Source organism: Poromitra crassiceps, assembly GCF_964638095.1.
Source record: "Poromitra crassiceps genome assembly, chromosome: 13".
NCBI classification, from domain to species: Eukaryota; Metazoa; Chordata; class Actinopteri; order Beryciformes; family Melamphaidae; genus Poromitra; species Poromitra crassiceps.
In genome coordinates this window covers 31,497,059-31,517,387 of record NC_139644.1, presented here as the reverse complement: position 1 = coordinate 31,517,387, position 20,329 = coordinate 31,497,059, and the positions used below count along the sequence as shown (strand labels likewise).

At 45.3% G+C, this 20,329-nt stretch overlaps 1 protein-coding gene across 2 annotated transcripts in view; it reads left to right on the top strand.

Moving 5' to 3' along the window:
* Positions 1 to 20,329, top strand: part of grb2b (growth factor receptor-bound protein 2b) — a 59,463-nt gene that overhangs the window by 25,710 nt on the left and 13,424 nt on the right. For both annotated transcript variants that reach the window (XM_083648503.1, XM_083648504.1), the window contains exon 3: positions 16,821 to 16,918. In XM_083648503.1, coding sequence (XP_083504629.1) covers positions 16,821 to 16,918 — 98 coding nt within the window. The remainder of the gene's footprint in view (positions 1 to 16,820; positions 16,919 to 20,329) is intronic.

Genomic DNA, 20,329 nt, shown 5'->3' with positions numbered 1-20,329 from the left:
TATGTATACTCTAGTCTACAGAATCAAACACAGCTAGAGGACTGTATGTATACTCTAGTCTACAGAATCAAACAGCTAGCTTGGCTGCTCTGAAAATGAGATGCCCTCATTCTGTGTTATTTACCCTGGAGGAGTTTTCATAAGCTCATCACATGGAGCCTGATTCTCAGAACTCATCCTGTCTCTTGTGCTTTTCTGTCTACGCTGTTCTTTTCTCTTTGTCACTTTTTTCTTTTTCCACTTTTCACCCTCTCTCTCTCTCTCTCTCTCTCTCTCTCTCTCTCTCTGTCTCTCTCTCTCTCTCTCTGTCTCTCTTACCTTCCTTTTCTGGAGCAGTGTTGAGTCAGATCTGCCATGAGGAGTGGGACAGCTTTATTTAAACAAGTGATCATTCTCTCTCTGCTGGATTTTCTTCTTCTTCCTCATTCTCCCCCAGTATATGTGTGGGAAACAGACCCCCCAAAATGGACTCTTCTCAACACTGGTTTTGCCAGTATTCAGGACATGCAAAACACATGAGGGATGATGATGGTGGTGACCTACTTTCTGTGACATAACTGAGTAGGTGATGGATTCTCAGCCTTTGCCTCGCACTGTGTTTCTTGTGGGAAGAGCTGTGCGTCAGTGTGTGCAGCCTCTTGTCTGCAGAGCGCGGCCCGTGCGTTCTCCACGGTGGCGGTTGGTTGGCCCGTTCCCCCGCGGAGCAGCTGCGATAGGCATCGGTCGGCTGCGAGCCCACGCCCGATGCCATACAACTACAACAGTTGTCCCTAAATACGCACGTGGCCTGGCTGAGCTGTCGCATCTGTTTGCCGCAACAGCAGATTCAGATTCGGTCTCTTTTTGCCGGAGCTCGAGCCAAATTCAAACAAGATGAGCACTGGAGTGAGAATTCCAGCTGTGGTGACTGAGCGACATCACGTAGGAGAGGATCACCAGCCGCCTCTGTCAAATCCAAGGAGGAGGGATTGAAGGAGGAGGAAGGGAGGGTTTGGGGCAAGGTCCAAAATATCCTTCCGTATCACTTTTCATAATGATGCTTTTAATTAGAGTTTACCACCCATCTAGTTCCGCTGTTGGGTCCATGATCTTCAGTACACTACACTATGTCATTTCAGTGGGTCAATGATTGACTCTGTGTTTGTGTTTATCAGGTTGTCTTTCCATAATAGTCAAATAGAACTGTTGGATTGCCTGTTGCCTCCTATCTCTGCATCAGTCACAACACAGGTAGAGACTTGATACAATGCTTCCTCTCATCTTTTGCTCGGTGATCATATTTAATAGAACTGGCTTCCTTTGTCTTCCATTTTTTGTTTAGTTCTACTACATAATATTTGCTCAATCTCATTATTTGTCTCATGTAGCCTGAAGTTGAACTAAAAGTACTGCTCTTTACAATAGTTTGATCGTTTGTTTGTTAACCCATTGCTACCTGATGCAGCATTTGTGCGTGTATCCCTTTAATGGCATAATCGCAACATTATTACCCTGATGACCTACATCCTGAATCAGTGAATACATCAACATGCATGGAGTGGTTAATGTTTACAAGCAAAGCAGGTGCAACATTGATACCCTGCAATAAAGTATCCTTGTCACCATGAATAAACTAATGAACACAGATATTCCTGTTCACCTGGGACGTCCCACCACAGATAAGCATAGAAAAAAGTATGAAAAGATGCAGCTGCCAGTTCCCCCTTCCTGTTTGACTGAGCAATATGTTACTTCTCATACAGGGAAAGAATTGACAATCCCAAATGTGGGAAGAAGTGCTCACCGCCATGTTGTTTGAGCGAGTCTGTGCTCACTGCCATGTTGTTTGAGCGAGTCTGTGCTCACTGCCATGTTGTTTGAGCGAGTCTGTGCTCACTGCCATGTTGTTTGAGCGAGTCTGTGCTGCACATACAGTGATCCACAACAGGACTAAGATGTTTTTATACCACAATAGCCTGTTTAGTATCAAGATAGGCATTTTTAACCAGCTTTTTCATAATCAGAATATGAGTTTAACTGGGTTATTCTAACCACATTATTATGACATTTACCTATGCCAACCCAAAACCAGGTTACTTGAGTAAACACTTTGAGAAAGGAATTCTCCGTGCATGTTATCATGTCTCCTCGAACTTGATTCTCCTGTATACCAGTGGTTCCCAACTTGGGGTCTGGGCCACTGATGAAGCTGGGATACTTTCGCAGCTAAGCTTCATTCTTTTTGCTATTATAAGGTACAGTGCAGTGAGTGCACTCCTCTTACAGTGCTCACCTTTGGACGGGTCAAATTGATCACTCTAAGCAGATGATCATTATAACAGTTTTTCCCCTTTATTTCTCATGCAGATTACCATCTAATTTACATTTTTATATTTATTAAATTAATACAGTACATATAAAGTAAAGGAATGTTATTGACTTTGACTTTGACTACAGTAAGTTTGGCCTCCAGCTGTTTCAAACAAGTGGTCTCACGTAGACGGAGATGCTGCCGTCTCTCCACAGAGACGTGATCTCTCCATATACAGACAGACATGCACCGAGTCGCTGCTGCATCTCGTTGGCTCAGTCATGTTTGGCAGTTTGTAAGTCAAAAAATAATCAAATTACCGTAGTTTTAAACATTTTTTTCCATTGTTCTCATGTGGGACGAGGCCCAAAACGATCACTGTAAGCGGAGTATTGACTATAAGCAAATGATTTAAACAGCATGTGTATAGGAATGATTGGGGACCAAGCTTTTTGATCACTATAAGTGGTTGATCACTATAAGTGGATTCCGCTGTAATGGCCTGAATATGGGAGATGTAGCATTCTGTGGGTTTTGGCTTGAAACAATGGGGGCGCTTGTGGGCATCGATTTGTTCTCGGTGCTCCTGAGCCACAAAGGTTGAGAAAGCAGAGCTATTTATTCTATGGCTGCAGGCACAGTGGGAGGCTTTGTCAAGCTTTGTGACCAACATGACTTGTCTCTGCAGAGGGACCAGCTCAGTCCCTACTCCCTTGGGGGTGCAGTTGTAATGTGTGTGTTCAAGAGCGGCAGCTGTGGGGTGTCGGGGAGGCTGCTCATGTCATGTGCTAATGGCCTTAACGCGTCGTGTTAATTACTAGAGTGCTACAAGCCTTCATTTGCTGCTACCCCAGTGTAATCTCTCCCTCTGTGTCTCTCCACGTGTGCGTGGCACGCATCGTCAGCGCCTCTCTGGCTCCGCTCAGTGCTTAATGCTTATCCAAGTCTGCTGCTTCCCTGCCGGGAGCAACGGAGGTCAAAGTCATTTCACGGCTTTTGTGTTTATTTATGTTTTTTTGTGTGTGTGTGTGCATTTTGTCATGCAGGGCTAAAAGCACAAGTGTCCGGGTCTCTGCCTGCACCCCCACCCCCCACCCTCACACCTGTCCTCGGTGTGAATTTAAGGAGATCGGTGCCGCCCCATCTGATCTCTGCCAGCTTAGGCTTTGCATCTTTGTACTTTACTAAGTAGGGAGGGCATTTCAAGCCAAAATACTATTCGCTAATCACTGCGAAGTGGGAACTATTTGATGAGCGGCGAGCGCACGCACACACGCATACACACACACACACACCATTCAGTTATGTTTAGCCAGCACCTCACTAGTCCAGTTGTGCAGTTTCCTAGATCTAGTGAACTACACCCGCTATGAGGTTAGGAATCACTTTCACCCATCAACAAAGTGGACGATCCAATCACAGTTTTTGGAGGCTGATCGTGGCGGGTGGTGTAAGCAAGGTGCGACGCAGCAGAAATCCAAAGAACCACACTGCGCTCACTAAGTGAACTGTCCATAAAAATGCAGCCAGAATATAATGTACTTAGATATATGCACACACAGCTGGAAAAACATCAAGTCCATCTTCATTTGAATCGATCGAATAGAGGAACTATGAGCATTTCGCACACAAAACCTCTCTCTGGCTGCTTAGTACTGTGCGTAATTGTATTTGTTTACATTTGAGCTCTCCAGAGCACAATGACATGTGGTTTTTCACTGTACACAGTACTTCAATGCAGTACAGCACATGGCGCTCTGTGTCTCCCAATGCCTATACTCATGTATTGCAATACTACAGACACACTGTATAGCCTCTATCAATTCACTGCACATTTCAGTCTTGTAATATTGATAGCGATCCTTGACAATACCCAGCTCACAGTACAGTTGAGTACAGTATATTAAAAACAAAAAAGAAGTTTGACTAAGATAGAACAAGATAAGATGAAGGTTTATACATCCTGATTTATTCACTACAGTTTCATTCAAAGATGTGAGGGCCACAGCAGAGCCCCTGACTCCTCATCTGCATGGGTTTGTCTGCAGTGTGAGATGTGATGTGGTGCAGGGGTCACCACAGCCGCCAACGTGTCAACATACCAGGCCTCACATTCCTTTCCAACAGGGACATTCCACACAGTTGGCACTGACTCTCTCACACACACACACACACACACACACACGCACGCACGCACGCACACACACACACACACACACACACACACACACTTAGATGTGCTGAGGCTACACTTAGTAGTAGTTTGTACAATCACAGGCCTTCTCTTGTTCTGTCTGTCTTTTGCATCGTTTTGCTATGTTAGCCACGTCCACCTCGTGGATATTTGCAGCACGCAAGCTGCTAGCAATGACTGTGCTGTGAGGGACTGACCCAGCCAATAGCCATCCCCCTCCAGAAAGACCCAAGGCTGCTTTTTCAGCCTGCTTCTTTTTGATGGCTGCTGTCATGATGTCTGTCCCTGGTTGTAGCAGTTGTGTGTCTTTCTTTGTTGTTGTTTGTTGTCCAAATAGACACAGCAGAAGGGGCTCTAGCGAGACCATTAACGGCGGTGGCAGACAGACACAACAGGCTTTGGCCTCAGAGGTTCTGCTGAAGATTTAGACCGTCTTATCGTTCTATCTGGCCGGCCGGCCTGCTGCTCAGATTAATTCACACTGCAGCGTAATCCACGCTCCTGATTCATGCCAATCCCCGGTGCATTGTGCCTGCAGTGCTGTGGACATGTGCTTTATGTAGCACCTCATCTTCTCTGCCCCCTCCCCACCCTCCCCATATCCATCCATGATCATCACTCTCTCCATCGCGTGATTTCGAATCGCACATAGGTTACGCAAAAACCACGCCCTGTGCCCACCTACGCAGCAGTCAAGCGCCGGGATTGACCAGGAGCAAGTCTTTTGTCTTCTTTTGACAGCTGTAATCTCCCACACCACAACCACTGCACGGCACGCAGCCCAGCGATTTCATGAACCAACTGAATTGCTCTTGATAGCGGACATTGAAATGAATTATTAGTGTAATGAAAGCGTAACACAAGCTTTTAACACATTTCCCACACACCACAAACACTGTGCCCAGCCCAGCGATTTTATTAACCAAATTGCTCTTGATAGCGGACATTGAAAATAAATTACTGTAATAACGCCAATGAAAACGTAACACAAGCTTTTAACACACAATTGATTTTTAAAGATTTAATTCAAAACATCATTGTAAAATTCAGGCCTTTAGCCAAAGCTTCAATAACAGAGCTCAGCTGACAGTTTAACCTGCAAATGAAAAATAAAAAAAATATAAAATTAAAAATACAATACGCCTAGCTTGAAGAGCTTCAATATCCTCATTGCAGCCTCGCTTGGTGTTGTTGCTTCTCACAGGAATGGTGTCCCTGTAACAGAGAGCCCAACATGAGCATGAGTGCCTGGCCAATCCTGGCGCTTGACTGCTGCGTAGGCGGGCACAGGGTGTGGTTTTTGCGTAACCTATGTGCGATTCGAAATCATGCTTCTCCATCCCCTGTTAGCCAGGCAGTATGTGGTTACTGGGCCCCCTGCAGGCCGTATGCAGTAGTGACTTCCTCAGCATGTTAATTTGTATCATCTAGGTACTGATTGCTGTACACAGGGTTTCCCCCGCGTGCATGGTCATCACTGAGAGTGTGTGTGTGTGTGTGTGTGTGTGTCACATACAGGGGGGGGGGTTGTCAGTCTGCAGTGGCAGCTGTGGAGGAGATTATCCCTGGCCTGAACCTTAGCCTCTCAAATAGAAACTCCTACAACTATTGTGCCTGGGTCAGATTAAAAAGACAAACAGATCTGTACAGAGAGAGAGGGAGGGAGATAATGCAGTCCGTCCACAGAGTGCAGTAGCACAATGCAGGCTTGGCTTGCAGCGCAGAGGCAGAGCTAACTCAGGGACACAATGCTGTGGTTTTGTCCTCTCTGTATGTTAGCGGAAAAACTGCCAACCAAGCAAATGTTTTATTTCTCCTCATGGACCACAGAGAGGCCCCAGATAGACCTCTAAGCATTCAAATTGAAATCTCACGTCACTCCAAAGGCCACTCTCAGCCAGCCATTTTCAAGGCTAGGTTACACAGACAGTACGCTGTAAGGCTAGGTCTTACACAGACAGTACGCTGTAGGACCTCATTTAGGCTCCATTTTCCTCTGAAAATAAAAGCGACATAACCGTCACTGCCCACATACTTCATGCATCTCTCACATTGGTATACGGTCATGTTAAACAATACATCCACTAGTGGGCGTGTGTAGAGTACGGACAGAAGACTGTGTGTAGAGTACGGACAGAACACTCTGTTCGTATACGTATCCGTATGGGCTTTCGGATGCCCATCATCACAGGACTTTTATCCATTATCCAATATCACTGTCAGATGAGTTCCCGGTGAATTTAGATTGATGGTATCTGCTACAGGTTGTCTCATCAACTTCAAATCCATTGATTTATTTAGTTAACCTCCCCCCTTCAATCCATTTGTATAAATTGATGTAAAAAAAGTATTTTCCTAAACAAGCTTTGTCCAGAGCTTACAGCTGTGCTGCACATGGGTAGCAGCAGCCATGTCTGCAGTCTGGAGTTACTTTAAACTTGAGACGGAAAGCAGTACTGTCTGTGTACCGTTTGCAATGCAACTGTTTCGGGGGTTGCAGCAGCCAATTGTAATAGTAAAAAAAAAAGAGGACTTGAGTTTCTTGCAGTGTTTCTCAGCAGTGGAAATGGGGCAATAGAAGCTGAACTATATCTTCTCCTCCTACCACTGTCTTTCAGACACTGTCTTTCAGACACTGCCATCCTAACTGCACAGCAACGTCTGTGAACACCTCTTGGATTGAATTGCATGATTGCAAGATACATATGACCGCAATTGCATTTGGAGTTCAGCCTCAGGTCACTCACTGCTGCATGAAGCATGAATTAACTACAGTACAGAAATAGTGGATCAGTACGCTGGCAAATATTACTTTGGTACCAGACACAAAAAAAGATAGGCATCTCCCCAGTTAACAGTTGAGCTGTGTATCATGTTTGGAAAGGATGTCACTTCACAGAGTCTGTCAGGCAGACTGTATTGTAGGGGGATAGTGTACCTTATGAACAGTGTCAGATGTAATGCTAGTCTGTTTGGTGAGCTATGAAACACGAAGCTGAGTATTTCACTTTGTTTGACCATGATGGACAGGAATCTTCACAGTTGCAGTAATTACTCCTTGGAATTATGTGATACTTTATTCATCCACCCAAGGAAATTCTATTTTTGTTTGCCTCCCTTGAAGGAGGTCAACCTGCAGGGTGAGCATTTAAACCACGCCCTGGAGCTGGTAGGGATTCAAGCATGCTTCAGCAGGGTGGATACCTGCCAACGGTGGGGCTTGAACCCGGGTCCTCAGCAGGCAGCACAAACCCTTTTTATGCAGAGATCCTACAATATTGCTAATATGTCATTCAGAAGGCCGGCAAATAAATAAGCCACCGTTGGCTTTTTACAACAACACACAAAGTACTTTTATGCTGACTTTCCGCAAGTATAAGAGGCGTGACGTTCTATCGTTGCCATGGAGTGGAGATGTTAACAGCTGTACCTGCTGTTGTGTTGAGAGGAATAGAAATGGTACAGGTAGTATTGTAATATTGTGGATGGTTTTGAGGAGAGACTTGACAGAACAAATCATTAAACAAACATCCTCACCTGTAGCCCACGACTCGTCACAGACGGCTTTATAACATCAAGACGCAAAATAAATAAATAAAAAGTTGCGAAAGGCAGAACAAAAGGAGCCGCCATGTGACTTTTACACAGGAGGCGAGGCTTAATAACGTCGCAACGATCCCGGCTTGAACAGGCTGTATAAAAGGTGCTACACGTGTAGCCGCTACAGCGCTACATCACTGTACAACACTGCAGCCACCACCACAGGGTGAAGTCTTCATTTAGTTACATCTCATTGAGTTGCTGCTTCTGCGGTCTCTTCCACTCACCTTACACACCACCGCCTTTAGTTTCCACCCACCACTGCCAAGACCCCCCCGGGGCTAGCCAGGCACGCTCCGGTGTGACCCACTCCTCACATCTCTCTTATGCCAGCATACCTAGATCATTCAAAAAAGTCACAGCGTCAGCAGTTGACATGCTGAACCCTGTCAGAGATGTATAGTATAGAGAGTGTGTGTGTGTGTGTGTGTGTGTGTGTGTGTGTGTGTGTGTGTGTGTGTGTAAGGGTGTAGGTGTGGCATCAGTGGAAAGGAACAGCGGGTCATCTGGAGGTCAGAGTGTTGTTAGCCAGTACAGCCCAGAGGCGAAGGCTGCCTGATGCCTTTGTCCCAGTCTTGGCTCAGCCAGCTCCACATGGACAAACATAAACACACACACCCCTCTCTGTGGCCCCTCCCACCTATCAGCTCCACATGGACAAACGTAAACACACACACACACCCCTCTCTGGCCCCTCCCACCTATCTACCAGTTACCTAAATATCTCTAACTCCACTGCGGTACACCCAAGCATACACGGGTTGGGCAGTGTACGCATGCAGACATGTAGGCCCCTGGACCCCTACATCTCTGATTACCATCCACCTCCCTCCTCCAGTAATGTTGGTCTTGGTGAGCAGCTGGGCAAGACCAGTGACAGCTGGCAGCCTGCAGGCAACCCAGACCACTCGCTCTGCACACGGGCCAATTGGAGGGCTGGGCTGGGGGGACATGATACATTTGGTGGAAAGGATGTAGGAGGAGAGAGATGGTGAGCTAGAAAAGAAGAGGGACAGAGGGGGGATCAGACATGCAACAGAGATTGTCGACAGTCTTGCTTTTCTTGTCTCTGATCTTTTGTTTGTGTTTATCTGTGTGCTGCTGCTGCTGTCTTTTGGCAAAACAAATCCAGTGCTGTTGCTGCATGAAGGATTTCCTGCCAGCCTGCAGCCTTAGCCAGAAGTGTTCTTCTTTTTCTTTTTGCATTATGCAGATGAAATGTGATCAAAAGACAGCGAGATGAGACGAGGCGTTTCTCATTCTCAATAAGCTTGATTCATGTAAGTCCTGAGAACAATTGACTCATCATCCCCCTATTGCGAGATTCTCTCACGGATGAGAAAGGTCAGCTTACCTGTAGCCCTGCTTCACTTCAAGCTGTTCAAACAGATACATCACAGCTTACCTGCAGCCCTGCTTCACTTCAAGCTGTTCAAACAGATACATCACAGCTCACCTGTAGCCCTGCTTCACTTCAAGCTGTTCAAACAGATACATCACAGCTTACCTGCAGCCCTGCTTCACTTCAAGCTGTTCAAACAGATACATCACAGCTCACCTGCAGCCCTGCTTCACTTCAAGCTGTTCAAACAGATACATCACAGCTTGCTTGTGTTGTTGTGACAAATGGATCAAGTCCATTTCCTGGTCTCCTCCTGCTCTTTGACTTTGACCTTATGAGTTTTCACCTTGGCTTGCTGTGTGGTACTTATGAGTTTTCACCTTGGCTTGCTGTGTGGTACTTATGAGTTTTCACTTTGGCTTGCTGTGTGGTACTTATGAGTTTTCACCTTGGCTTGCTGTGTGGTACTTATGAGTTTTCACCTTGCTGTGTGGTGCTTATGAGTTTGTCTGAGGTCGTGGGAGGGGCTTATTAGATTGTCTTCATGTGTGATTCACATGGCGACTGCATGACTCAACGGTGTTGCTCAGTCTTCCTCTGAAATATGTAAAGCTGCCTCCACACGCTACTGCCTCCACACGCTACACCATCTCTTCTCTCACAGTCAGGTAGAGCAGAGGAAGGTGCCTCCACACGCTACACCATCTCTTCTCTCACAGTCAGGTAGAGCAGAGGAAGCTGCCTCCACAAGCTACACCATCTCTTCTCTCACAGCCAGGTAGAGCAGAGGAAGCTGCCTCCACACGCTACACCATCTCTTCTCTCACAGCCAGGTAGAGCAGAGGAAGCTGCCTCCACACGCTACACCATCTCTTCTCTCACAGCCTGGTAGAGCAGAGGAAGCTGCCTCCACACGCTACACCATCTCTTCTCTCACAGCCTGGTAGAGCAGAGGAAGCTGCCTCCACACGCTACGCCATCTCTTCTCTCACAGCCAGGTAGAGCAGAGGAAGCTGCCTCCACACGCTACACCATCTCTTCTCTCACAGTCAGGTAGAGCAGAGGAAGCTGCCTCCACAAGCTACACCATCTCTTCTCTCACAGCCAGGTAGAGCAGAGGAAGCTGCCTCCACACGCTACACCATCTCTTCTCTCACAGCCAGGTAGAGCAGATGAAGCTGCCTCCACACGCTACACCATCTCTTCTCTCACAGTCTGGTAGAGCAGAGGAAGCTGCCTCCACACGCTACGCCATCTCTTCTCTCACAGCCTGGTAGAGCAGAGGAAGCTGCCTCCACACGCTACACCATCAATGGCACAGCGGGCGCAGAGCTGTTTTGCTGTGGATCATGTGTGTGTGTGGGGGCTTAAATGTCTAGAAGTGTGAAGAGTTTGAATACATTAAATATATTGTCACATAAGCTATAATATGTATGTTAGAGTAAAAGCCTTTCAGCTGCTGTGTTGTGGATCAGGACTGCTCCGGGCCTGTTCTGTGCTGTAGAGCACAGCCTGCTAGGGTCCATTCTTACTGGAGAAGTGAATATGTTTATTAGGGAGGTGGGGGTTACACCCAAGACTAAGTCAGTCTTATTAAATCAAGCTCCAAAGCTGCTTGTAGAAGCCCTGCGGCCAAAAGCTTGTCTTGTCATGAGGAAGGGTTGAAGTGATACACTCACCAAGCACTTTATTATGAAATGATCCAATCAGCCAATCATGTGTTAGCAGTGCATAAGATCATGGAGATCAGGGGTTCCCAACCTTTTTTGTGCCGCGGATCGGTAGATAAATGGAAAAAAAGTCGCAGACCGGTTGTCAATTTTAATAATAATAAACATAGGCTATAATATTATAAGCTGTGTGGTAGTTGAAACATAGTTTCAAGTTGACGTTTATTTATGTTTGTAGTTTGTTAAAAAAAAAACGTTTTGCGGCCCGATACCGGTCCGCGGCCCGGTGGTTGGGGACCACTGATGTAGATGCACAGCCTTTTCAGGGCATGTTCACATCAAATGTGGGGGGAAATGTGATCTCAGTGACTTTGCCCACGGCATGACATGTTGTTGGGGCCAGACCGGTTGCTTTGAGTATTTGTGAAACTGCTGATCTTCTGGGATTGTCACACACAACACTTGCGAAAAACCCAAAACATCCAGTGAGCAGCAGTTCTGTGATGGACGGAAAGACCTTGTTGATGAGAGAGGTCAGAGGAAAATGCTCAGACTGCTTGGAGCTGACAGAAAAGGCAACAATAACTCAGATAACCTTCTTTACAAACGTGGTGAGCAGAAAAGCATCCCAGAATGCAACATGTCCAACCTGGAGGCGGGTGTCACTTTGGTAACCAGTGACACTGTCAGGTCGTGTGACACCTACTGATGTGGTCTCTCTCTCTGTGTTAAACACATGCTGCCTTCAAGTTCGGAAGTATTATGCGTTTATGTGGTTTGGGCCATGAATGCCACAAATACAGACACCTCAAAGACACTTGTGATTGTGCCTCTTTTATTCTTCTTTCAAAGGAAACGCAGAACTCTTTTGTGTGCTGCAGCTGCAGCATAATGCCGGGAAGGAAGGATGCACATTAGGTGTGAAAATGATACTTTCTGAAGTTTGAGTCATAAGTTAACATTAGCTTATGCTGCATGCTAATAGCATCAGACAGCTAACCGCTAAGAACAATGTTCTTAGCTTATTTGATTTTTCCTAGTATAGCAAGGGGCAGTTTGCGACCTCAGAGTTCAGCAGCATTACTGAATGAGAGACGTGCCATTGCTGCCCTGTGTGTGTGTGTGTGTGTGTGTGGTGGGGGAGGGGGGGGATGTGTGTGTGGCTATCATGTGAGAGGGAGAAGCCAGTTGTGTGGGCTGTGTGTGTGTGTTCCATAGACTATATATGTCCATGGGTTTCACTATAATCCACTATAATCTCATAAATCGTGAAGTCGGAGAAAGTTTAGACTTTCTCGCCGGTGATGAATAGATGGCAGGTCCCTGATTTGTACTCTTCTAAACACACCACCTCTTGACGGCACCAACAGTAGTGAAAATTGAACACAGTATGTGTGAAAATTCAACACGCTCTGGACTATGAAGTGCTGTGGCACTCGGTATGACTCTGCTTGACTGTGTTTGTCGCAGCCTATCTTTAGCCTGTCACCTGGATGGCCGCTGTGTGACGAGGGATGAGTTTAGGTTGAAGTTGTATCCATTTGATTTGCTTCAGGTTACATTTGAAACTGCCTCTCTGCTCTGGTGTATCAGCAGGAACACACACATGAAACTGCCTCTCTGCTCTGGTGTATCAGCAGGAACACGTCTTTTCATCTTTCTCTCTCCCTTCCCCGCTCACTCCCTGGTGTGACATTACCCCCCCCCCCCCTTTTGAGGCCATTTACACCTGGCATTAACATGCCTTTTCTGTCATCAGATTGTCCTCGACCACTTGAAAGTGCAGGTGTGTAGTGTACATATTGACAAGACACATTGAAGACGGATTGCAATCTGATCGGCCAAACCACCCCCGGAGGTGGTCAGGCAATGTGTCCTCTCAATCTGGATACAGCAACTGAATGCGGATTGAGAGGACAACTATTTTGGGTGATCAGATTGCAATCCGATCACCCCAAAACGCATGTTAACGCCAGGTGTAAATGAAATCAGGCTAATGTGGTCATTGGTCAAGCACTATCTGATTGCAATCTGATGACAGAAAATGCATGTTAACGCCAGGTGTAAATGGAATCTCTCTCTCCCTCTCTGCCCAGTGCCAACACACAGCGCTCTCTCCCTCTCTGCCCAGTGCCAACACACAGCGCTCAGGAAGGATGTTGCACACTCCTTTTCCTCCACAATACTTTGTGTGTCCCTTTTTTCTTCTTTTCTTTGTTTTATATCTTTGTCTTTTATTTTTACACGTTTAGAAACTGACAACACAATTGCAAGCACTTTGACAGCTCTTGCATGCCCGTAGCTACCATTGAGGACACCGAGGTCATGACCTCGGTATTTTCAACAACAAAAAAATATTTATTTTTATTATTATTATTATTTTTAGAAAAATAGCCCCGGCCCCCAGATCTATTCATCTGTCGTTGATGTTTTAAAGCCCTCATAAATAACATGGTATATGACATAGTTGATCAGAAATGCAACAATTTGCTTCCTCTCTGTGTGCTGTGATATATAGAAGGAAGAGACATAACTCACGACAACATTCAAATTTTGCATTGGGGCTAGACTTTGGGGACAGTTCTATTGAAGTGAATGGGTAAGTAACTCCCCTGTAAGTGATGTTTGTGTAGATGGGCCATTGTATTTAATTGAGCAGTATTCTGCCATATGTGACCTGTATGCAGAATATATATTATGACATTTATTTTTTGTATCATTGTAAAGCAACAGCACAGTAAAGAGGATATTATCTAAGATGATGTCTGTAGTTCTTTCTAGATCTAGCCTCTTAATTTTAAACTCTCTCTTAAAATTAACCAGGGGCCACTGCCCCCCCTGGACCCCCCACGCCACGCTAAAATGACCTCGGTATTTCTCAAACCCTGGCTACGGGCCTGAGCTCTCGGGCTATGAAGTATCCTGTACACAAATGTTTACCTACTACGTAAGTCAGTGATTCTCAAGCTTTTTTTTTTACGTCAAGAACCCCTAAACAAATTAGATCATGAACCCCCATTTGATAAAATGTTGTCCCAGGGTCCCCCATCTGATAAGATGTTGTCCCAGGGTCCCACATCTGATAAGATTTTAGCTTTTGTTACTACCCTCCCACTCTTCTGGCCCCGTCTTCCAGGAGCCTGGTGTTGGAGTCGTTATAGGCTGATTGGGTGTACCTGGGCCCGGTGCACTCATTGGGCTTGAGAAGACCATCAGACCATTCAGTCTCTCTCCCTCCTCACTGATGCACCTTCTCTTCTGTAACTTCTGTTCGTTTGTTTAATGTAGTAGTTTGTGTTGTATAGTTATTTTTCCTTCATTTTAGTTAATAAATTGTTACTTTAACTTTTGCTTTGGTGTGTAGGAGTCCCCTCATTTGTCACATCCTTGAGCCGGACTGTAACACACCACAACATGACCAAAATAGTCATATAAGTTTTTTTGCAATCGAAAAGGGGGCGGGGCTATACATTCTGTCATTGTCTTAAAGTCCCTGGAAACCAGAAATATTTCTTTATTATTTAGCATTTTGAGTTCATCACATCACAGGACCCTATGTTAATAAGCCACCAGCCAAATTTGAACGATGATGAACGTCGCAAAGTAAAGCAACATAATTCATAACCTTGTTTTAAAGACCCATGAGACATGTTTTATACATTTAAAAATAACATGATATATTTAATTTCACCTTGGTTAACCTTGTTGAAATTAATATTACAATGAGCTATAAACTGGTCAATCTGAACCATAAAAATCATAAGTCTGTTCACTCCAATGAATGAAAAGGCACATTGAGTGAAGAGAGGCATTCATTTGAGAAGGGTAATTTTCCCCTCAAGTGGGGGGGAAATAATCAGTCACCTTCCTGAGTGGGAGAAACACTTTGTGACTAAATCAACCACTGCACATGAGATGAGATGAGATAGATTGCCTTTCCCCTCTGCTTAGTTTCCTAACTTCTCAGTATTACCTTGCAGATCTCTATCATACATGTTCCTTCTAAGGTCATAGTATTAACTTGAGTTGTCACATCTACTGTCAGGGACGCTGTTATGTCTCTGACCCTCCTTGTATTGCAGGTAAATCAAATATAAATATAGAAAGTTGTGTCTCTAAACCAATAATTCTCAACCTTTTGCATATCGAGGACCCATAATTTAGTCCACATTATGGCCACGGACCTGATTCTCTCAGACCCAAATCTGAGAATATTTGTGTTTGATATGATTTTCTACACTAATCCATGACTAACTGTTTGGATTGTAGGTAGATAGAGAACAGTGAAACTATGATCAAAACGCTCACTCTCCTACATAACCTCTCGTAAATTAAATAATGCTGAGGTTGAACAAGTCATCAATTTTCTGGGGACCCTCCGGAACCCCTTCACCCCCTGGTGGTCTCCGGACCCCACGTTGAGAACCACTGTTGATCTATGACATCTTCGATACGTATCGTTAGGAGAGTTGTTTCTTTCTTTCTTCTTGTGGCACTGACACTGTGTGTGTTGTCTTCACACTGACACTGTGTGTGTTGTCTTCACACTGACACTGTGTGTGTTGTCTTCACACTGACACTGTGTGTGTTGTCTTCACACTGACACTGTGTGTGTTGTCTTCACACTGACACTGTGTGTGTTGTCTTCACACTGACACTGTGTGTGTTGTCTTCACACTGACACTGTGTGTGTTGTCTTCACACTGACACTGTGTGTGTTGTCTTCACACTGACACTAGTCGTGTTTCCATTACCCTCATAAATGCGCAAAATCTAAATATCGCAATAGAAATTGGGTAATGGAAACACGTAAATTTCGAAAAACCTCCCAAATATCGCAAAACGTTTTTGCGCTCTCATGAGGTGGTTTTTCAGACGTGTCGATATAGCAGTTTATCGCAAAAGTGTAATGGAAACAGTTTTTTCGCATTAGCACGTCATGTGACCCATTCTGCTTTGGAAAAGCAGCGAAAAATGAGGAAGAAACGGTTCGATAAGCCGTGGCAAAACCTCCGCAGCAATGGAAAACTTTGAAGCAACGCTAGCAGAAAGACGAGTGTTATGCAAAATAAATATAAAATAGATAATGTTTAATGGCAGAAATCGGTCCATGGTGACAGGCTGCCTGTGTGCGCGCATTTGGCACAGCGCGAGATAAGGGATGAAAAGCAAGCACACACCGGTGCGGTGCGTGCTCCTGACTGAAGTGAATACAGTGACTGTGAGTAATACATTACACACGTTTCAGGTGCAGTGTTATAATTATAATAGCTACACAAAATTGTGATTATTGACCAAATCAGCCTTTTCCCCCCTCCATCTCTAAATCAGACCAGTTGTAGGCTAGGCTATTAGGCTTTTTTCCTCTGCCTGTCGCGCTCACTGCATTCACCGCAGCCAGCAACATTTTGCAACTAATTTTCTTTTGAATTGATAATCAGGCTCGTTTATATGTGTTGTAACTTCATGTTGTGATTTGCATTGACCATTGGTTGGATTTGAGCATGCAGGGGACGGGATATGGGGCAGATCCGCTTGCGTACTGTGGCAGCTGCTGGTAACGGGAATTGCGAAACTCAACTTCAATGGAAACGCCTACAAGTCGCAATTGTACATTGTCGAAGTTGTAGAAATATCGCAATTATTTTGCGAAAAACTGTAATGGAAACACAGCTACTGTGTGTGTTGTCTTCACACTGACACTGTGTGTGTTGTCTTCACCAGGTATTAAATGAAGAGTGCGATCAGAACTGGTACAAGGCAGAGCTAAACGGCAAAGATGGCTTCATCCCCAAGAACTACATAGAGATGAAGGCCCATCCGTAAGTATATTGTGTGTGTGTGTGTGTGTGTGTGTGTGTGTGTGTGTGTGTGTGAGAGAACAGTGCTAGATTAGCTCTCTCTGTATTATTGTGCCTATTATCGGGTCTCTTAGGCTTTAATTGAATATTGAGCTTATTGCAACATTGCTCACTATCACATGTGATTGTGGGTGTGGGCTTGGTCTTCCTGTCCCAATGGCTGTCTGTCTGTGGTTTTTCTCCTACATTATATGCAAGTTTGATCCTCTCCATTCTTTAAAAGCAGGAAGTATGCAGGTACACAAGTAGCCTGCTTAGATATGATCAACAACGTTGTTGCATCAGATAGATACAAACTGTCTGCATCAAACCCTTTAAAACTGGAGGGCATACCTTCACTTTCAAATGTGATGTTGTCTATAAGCAATGGGGAATGTGGCGTCCCGGTAGTGCAGCAGTAGATTCCCTGCCTACCAACAACACAAGGGTCGCAGGTTCGAGCCCCGTGTTACAGTTGGGCCGTACCTGCGGGTGGTAAGCTGGATGCAGGGTATGTGTCCTGGTCGCTGCACTAGTGCCACCTCTGGTCGGTCGGGGCGCCAAAGTGGTTTGGAATAGTGTGATCCTCCCACGCACTACATCCTGCCGGTGAAACTGTGTCACGTGAAAAGATGTGTCGGAGGAAGCATGTGCTAGTGTACAACTCCCCAGATCGGCAGAAGGGCTAGAGCAGGGCAGGCCCCCTCTGGGTGGAGGGCCGAGGGCCAAAAATAAACGTTGTGGAATTACATTAAAATGTATTGTGTTTTATAGAAAATTAACATTCTAAATCTAAAATAACATTTCAATATAATAATCTACTTTTTATCTGTTTGGTTCGCTCCACTGCCAAAGAAATATCAGTTCCTTTTGTGGTACCTGAAAGTGTCTCAAGTCCAGCCAACTCCTGTGAGACTTCAAAATCCTCAATGACGCCATGCAAAAACACAGACAACTGTGCAGAATCGGCTATATCTGTGCTCTCGTCACAAGCGATAGAAAAGGCAGAAAATTCACTTGCTTCCTCTGGTCGTTAAGGGCGCCTGTTCAGAGGGAGGGGAACCGGTTGGAATAGCGTGAACCTCCCACGTGCTATGTCCTACCGGTGAAGCTTCCCCTGTCAGGTGAAAAGAAGCGGCTGGCTAACTGCCCATGTCTCGGAGGAAGCATGGAGCCAGTTTCGGCTCTCCCCAGATCGGCAGAGGGTGGAGTAGCAACCAGGATAAATAAAAGTAAATTAGCACTAAGGGGGATTTTTTTTTCCCCCAAATCTGTGGCGGGCCAAAACAACTTGGCCCGCGGGCCCCAAATTGGTCAGCACTGGGCTAGAGCATGAAGCGGGACAGCCTAGCACGGTGGTGCCCTGGTGGGGGTTCTTTACCAGGGTTATTGGCATGATGATGACGCATCAGTAGGTTCAGTATTCATCAATATTCATCTGTGACTCATACCATCTGTAGCACTGAACCTCTCATCATCATTATAGTGAATGTCCTCAAAGCTATGATAGCTTTTATATCAAGATTGGCAACGCATTTGCAGTGACTGCAAGGTTTTCGTCATACAAACATAAATGGGGAGTAAACCAAAACCCGAAGATCTCTAACTAGCTGGTAACCCTGCTTACCACAAGATTAGCATAGCACCTTAGCACTGCATGGGTAGCATAGCACCTTAGCACTGCATGGGTAGCTGTCATTTATGGGAATTATCGGCACGGTTGTGATGCGTGTTGGATCAGTCAGATGGCTCAGATGGTTTAAACTGCACATTGAAACTAAATGAATACATGAATTGATTTGCTGGTAAAAGACATGCAGCTTTCAATGGGATCTATGTAAACATCGATGTAGCACATTAACGGCATGCTTAGCAGCTGCACTCACTTGGGAGATGTATTTATTTTGACGTGATCGATCTAAAGTACCGTAAATTCCGGACTATAAGCCGCGGCTTTTTTCCCGTTTTTTGGCCTTTTTTGCCCCCTGCGGCTTATATAACGGTGCGTCTTATCTATGGATTTTTTCCAAAAAAAAAAAAAAAATCTCTCTTTTTTAGCACTCTTTCTAACTATAAATCCACTTCTGTTTTAATTTCCTCTCTTGCCCTCTTTTAACAACATAACATAACATAACATAACACAACACAGGTAAGCAGAAAGAAAAAGACGAAGCAATCACGCCATGAATGAGGAAATGACTCACCTGCTGGAGGCTGGAGATACACGCTTGGGCTAAACTTTTACTCCGTGAAACACTATCGATTAAGTCCGACATCGCTCAGAGGTTTTGAGCAGCTTGAAAACAAGTTTGAAAACGTGCAGAAGTCCATCCACTCACTCACTAAAGAAACTAAGGCAACCGTGAACAGAGTTTATAATGCGGAAAAGCGCATCCGCGCACTGGAGGACAAAAACAACACAGTGAGTCCGAAAATGGATAAAATGCAAAATCGAAACCCTGCACACGCAGGTTGATGACTTAATCAGCAGGAGTAAAAGAAATAACATTCGCCTGATCAATGTAAAAGAGGAGCTGAGATTGGTGACATGGACGCTTTCGTGGCAAAATCCTGTGTTACATCCTGGACCTGAAGGAAGGCGAGAAACCACCAGAGGTGGACAGGGCACACCGGGCGCCTCGGCCACGTCCAGACCCCGGCCTGCCACCGAGGGCCATCTTCATCTGCCTACTCCGCTGGCCCGACCGTCAACTCATCCTCCAGGCTGCGGGGAAGAAGCCCCTCACCTGGGAGGGTACGCGCTTTTTCGTCCGGCAGGACCTCTCCGCGTTGGTGCAACAGAAACGCGCAACATACAACAGCATCATCGAGTCAATGGATATCGCTTTGGCGTACTGTACCCAGCGAGACTCGTCATAACCAGACCGGACTATCTTTAGCACTCTTTCTAACTATAAATCCACTTCTGTTTTAATTTCCTCTCTTGCCCTCTTTTCACCACACCGCGGACACTGTGTGCCCAGCGGCGGAACAAGAGCTCAAAGTGAAACTGCCGAATATCTTTTGAGTTGGACTGGTCAATAGTACTGTGAGTAACTAAAATAAAAAAATAAAAAACGGAATTCTCTCTTCTTTAGCACTTTTTCTAACTATAAATCCACTTCTGTTTTAATTTCCTCTCTTGCCCTCTTTTCACCACACCGCGGACACTGTGTGCACTGTAAAAAAAACAAAAAATACCACAATGTGTGATTTTGTCTGGGGATTAGTGACCTGACTTTTGTTTTGTTGAAATGTTAATAAATGGGAGCTTCCCCAAACAATAGAGGTCAAAGAGAGTACCCGCACACCAGATGTAACAGGGCTAAAAAAGCCACAGAGGAGGTCCAGAGGCTGAGATCAAGCAAAAAAGACTTACTTTATTTTACATAG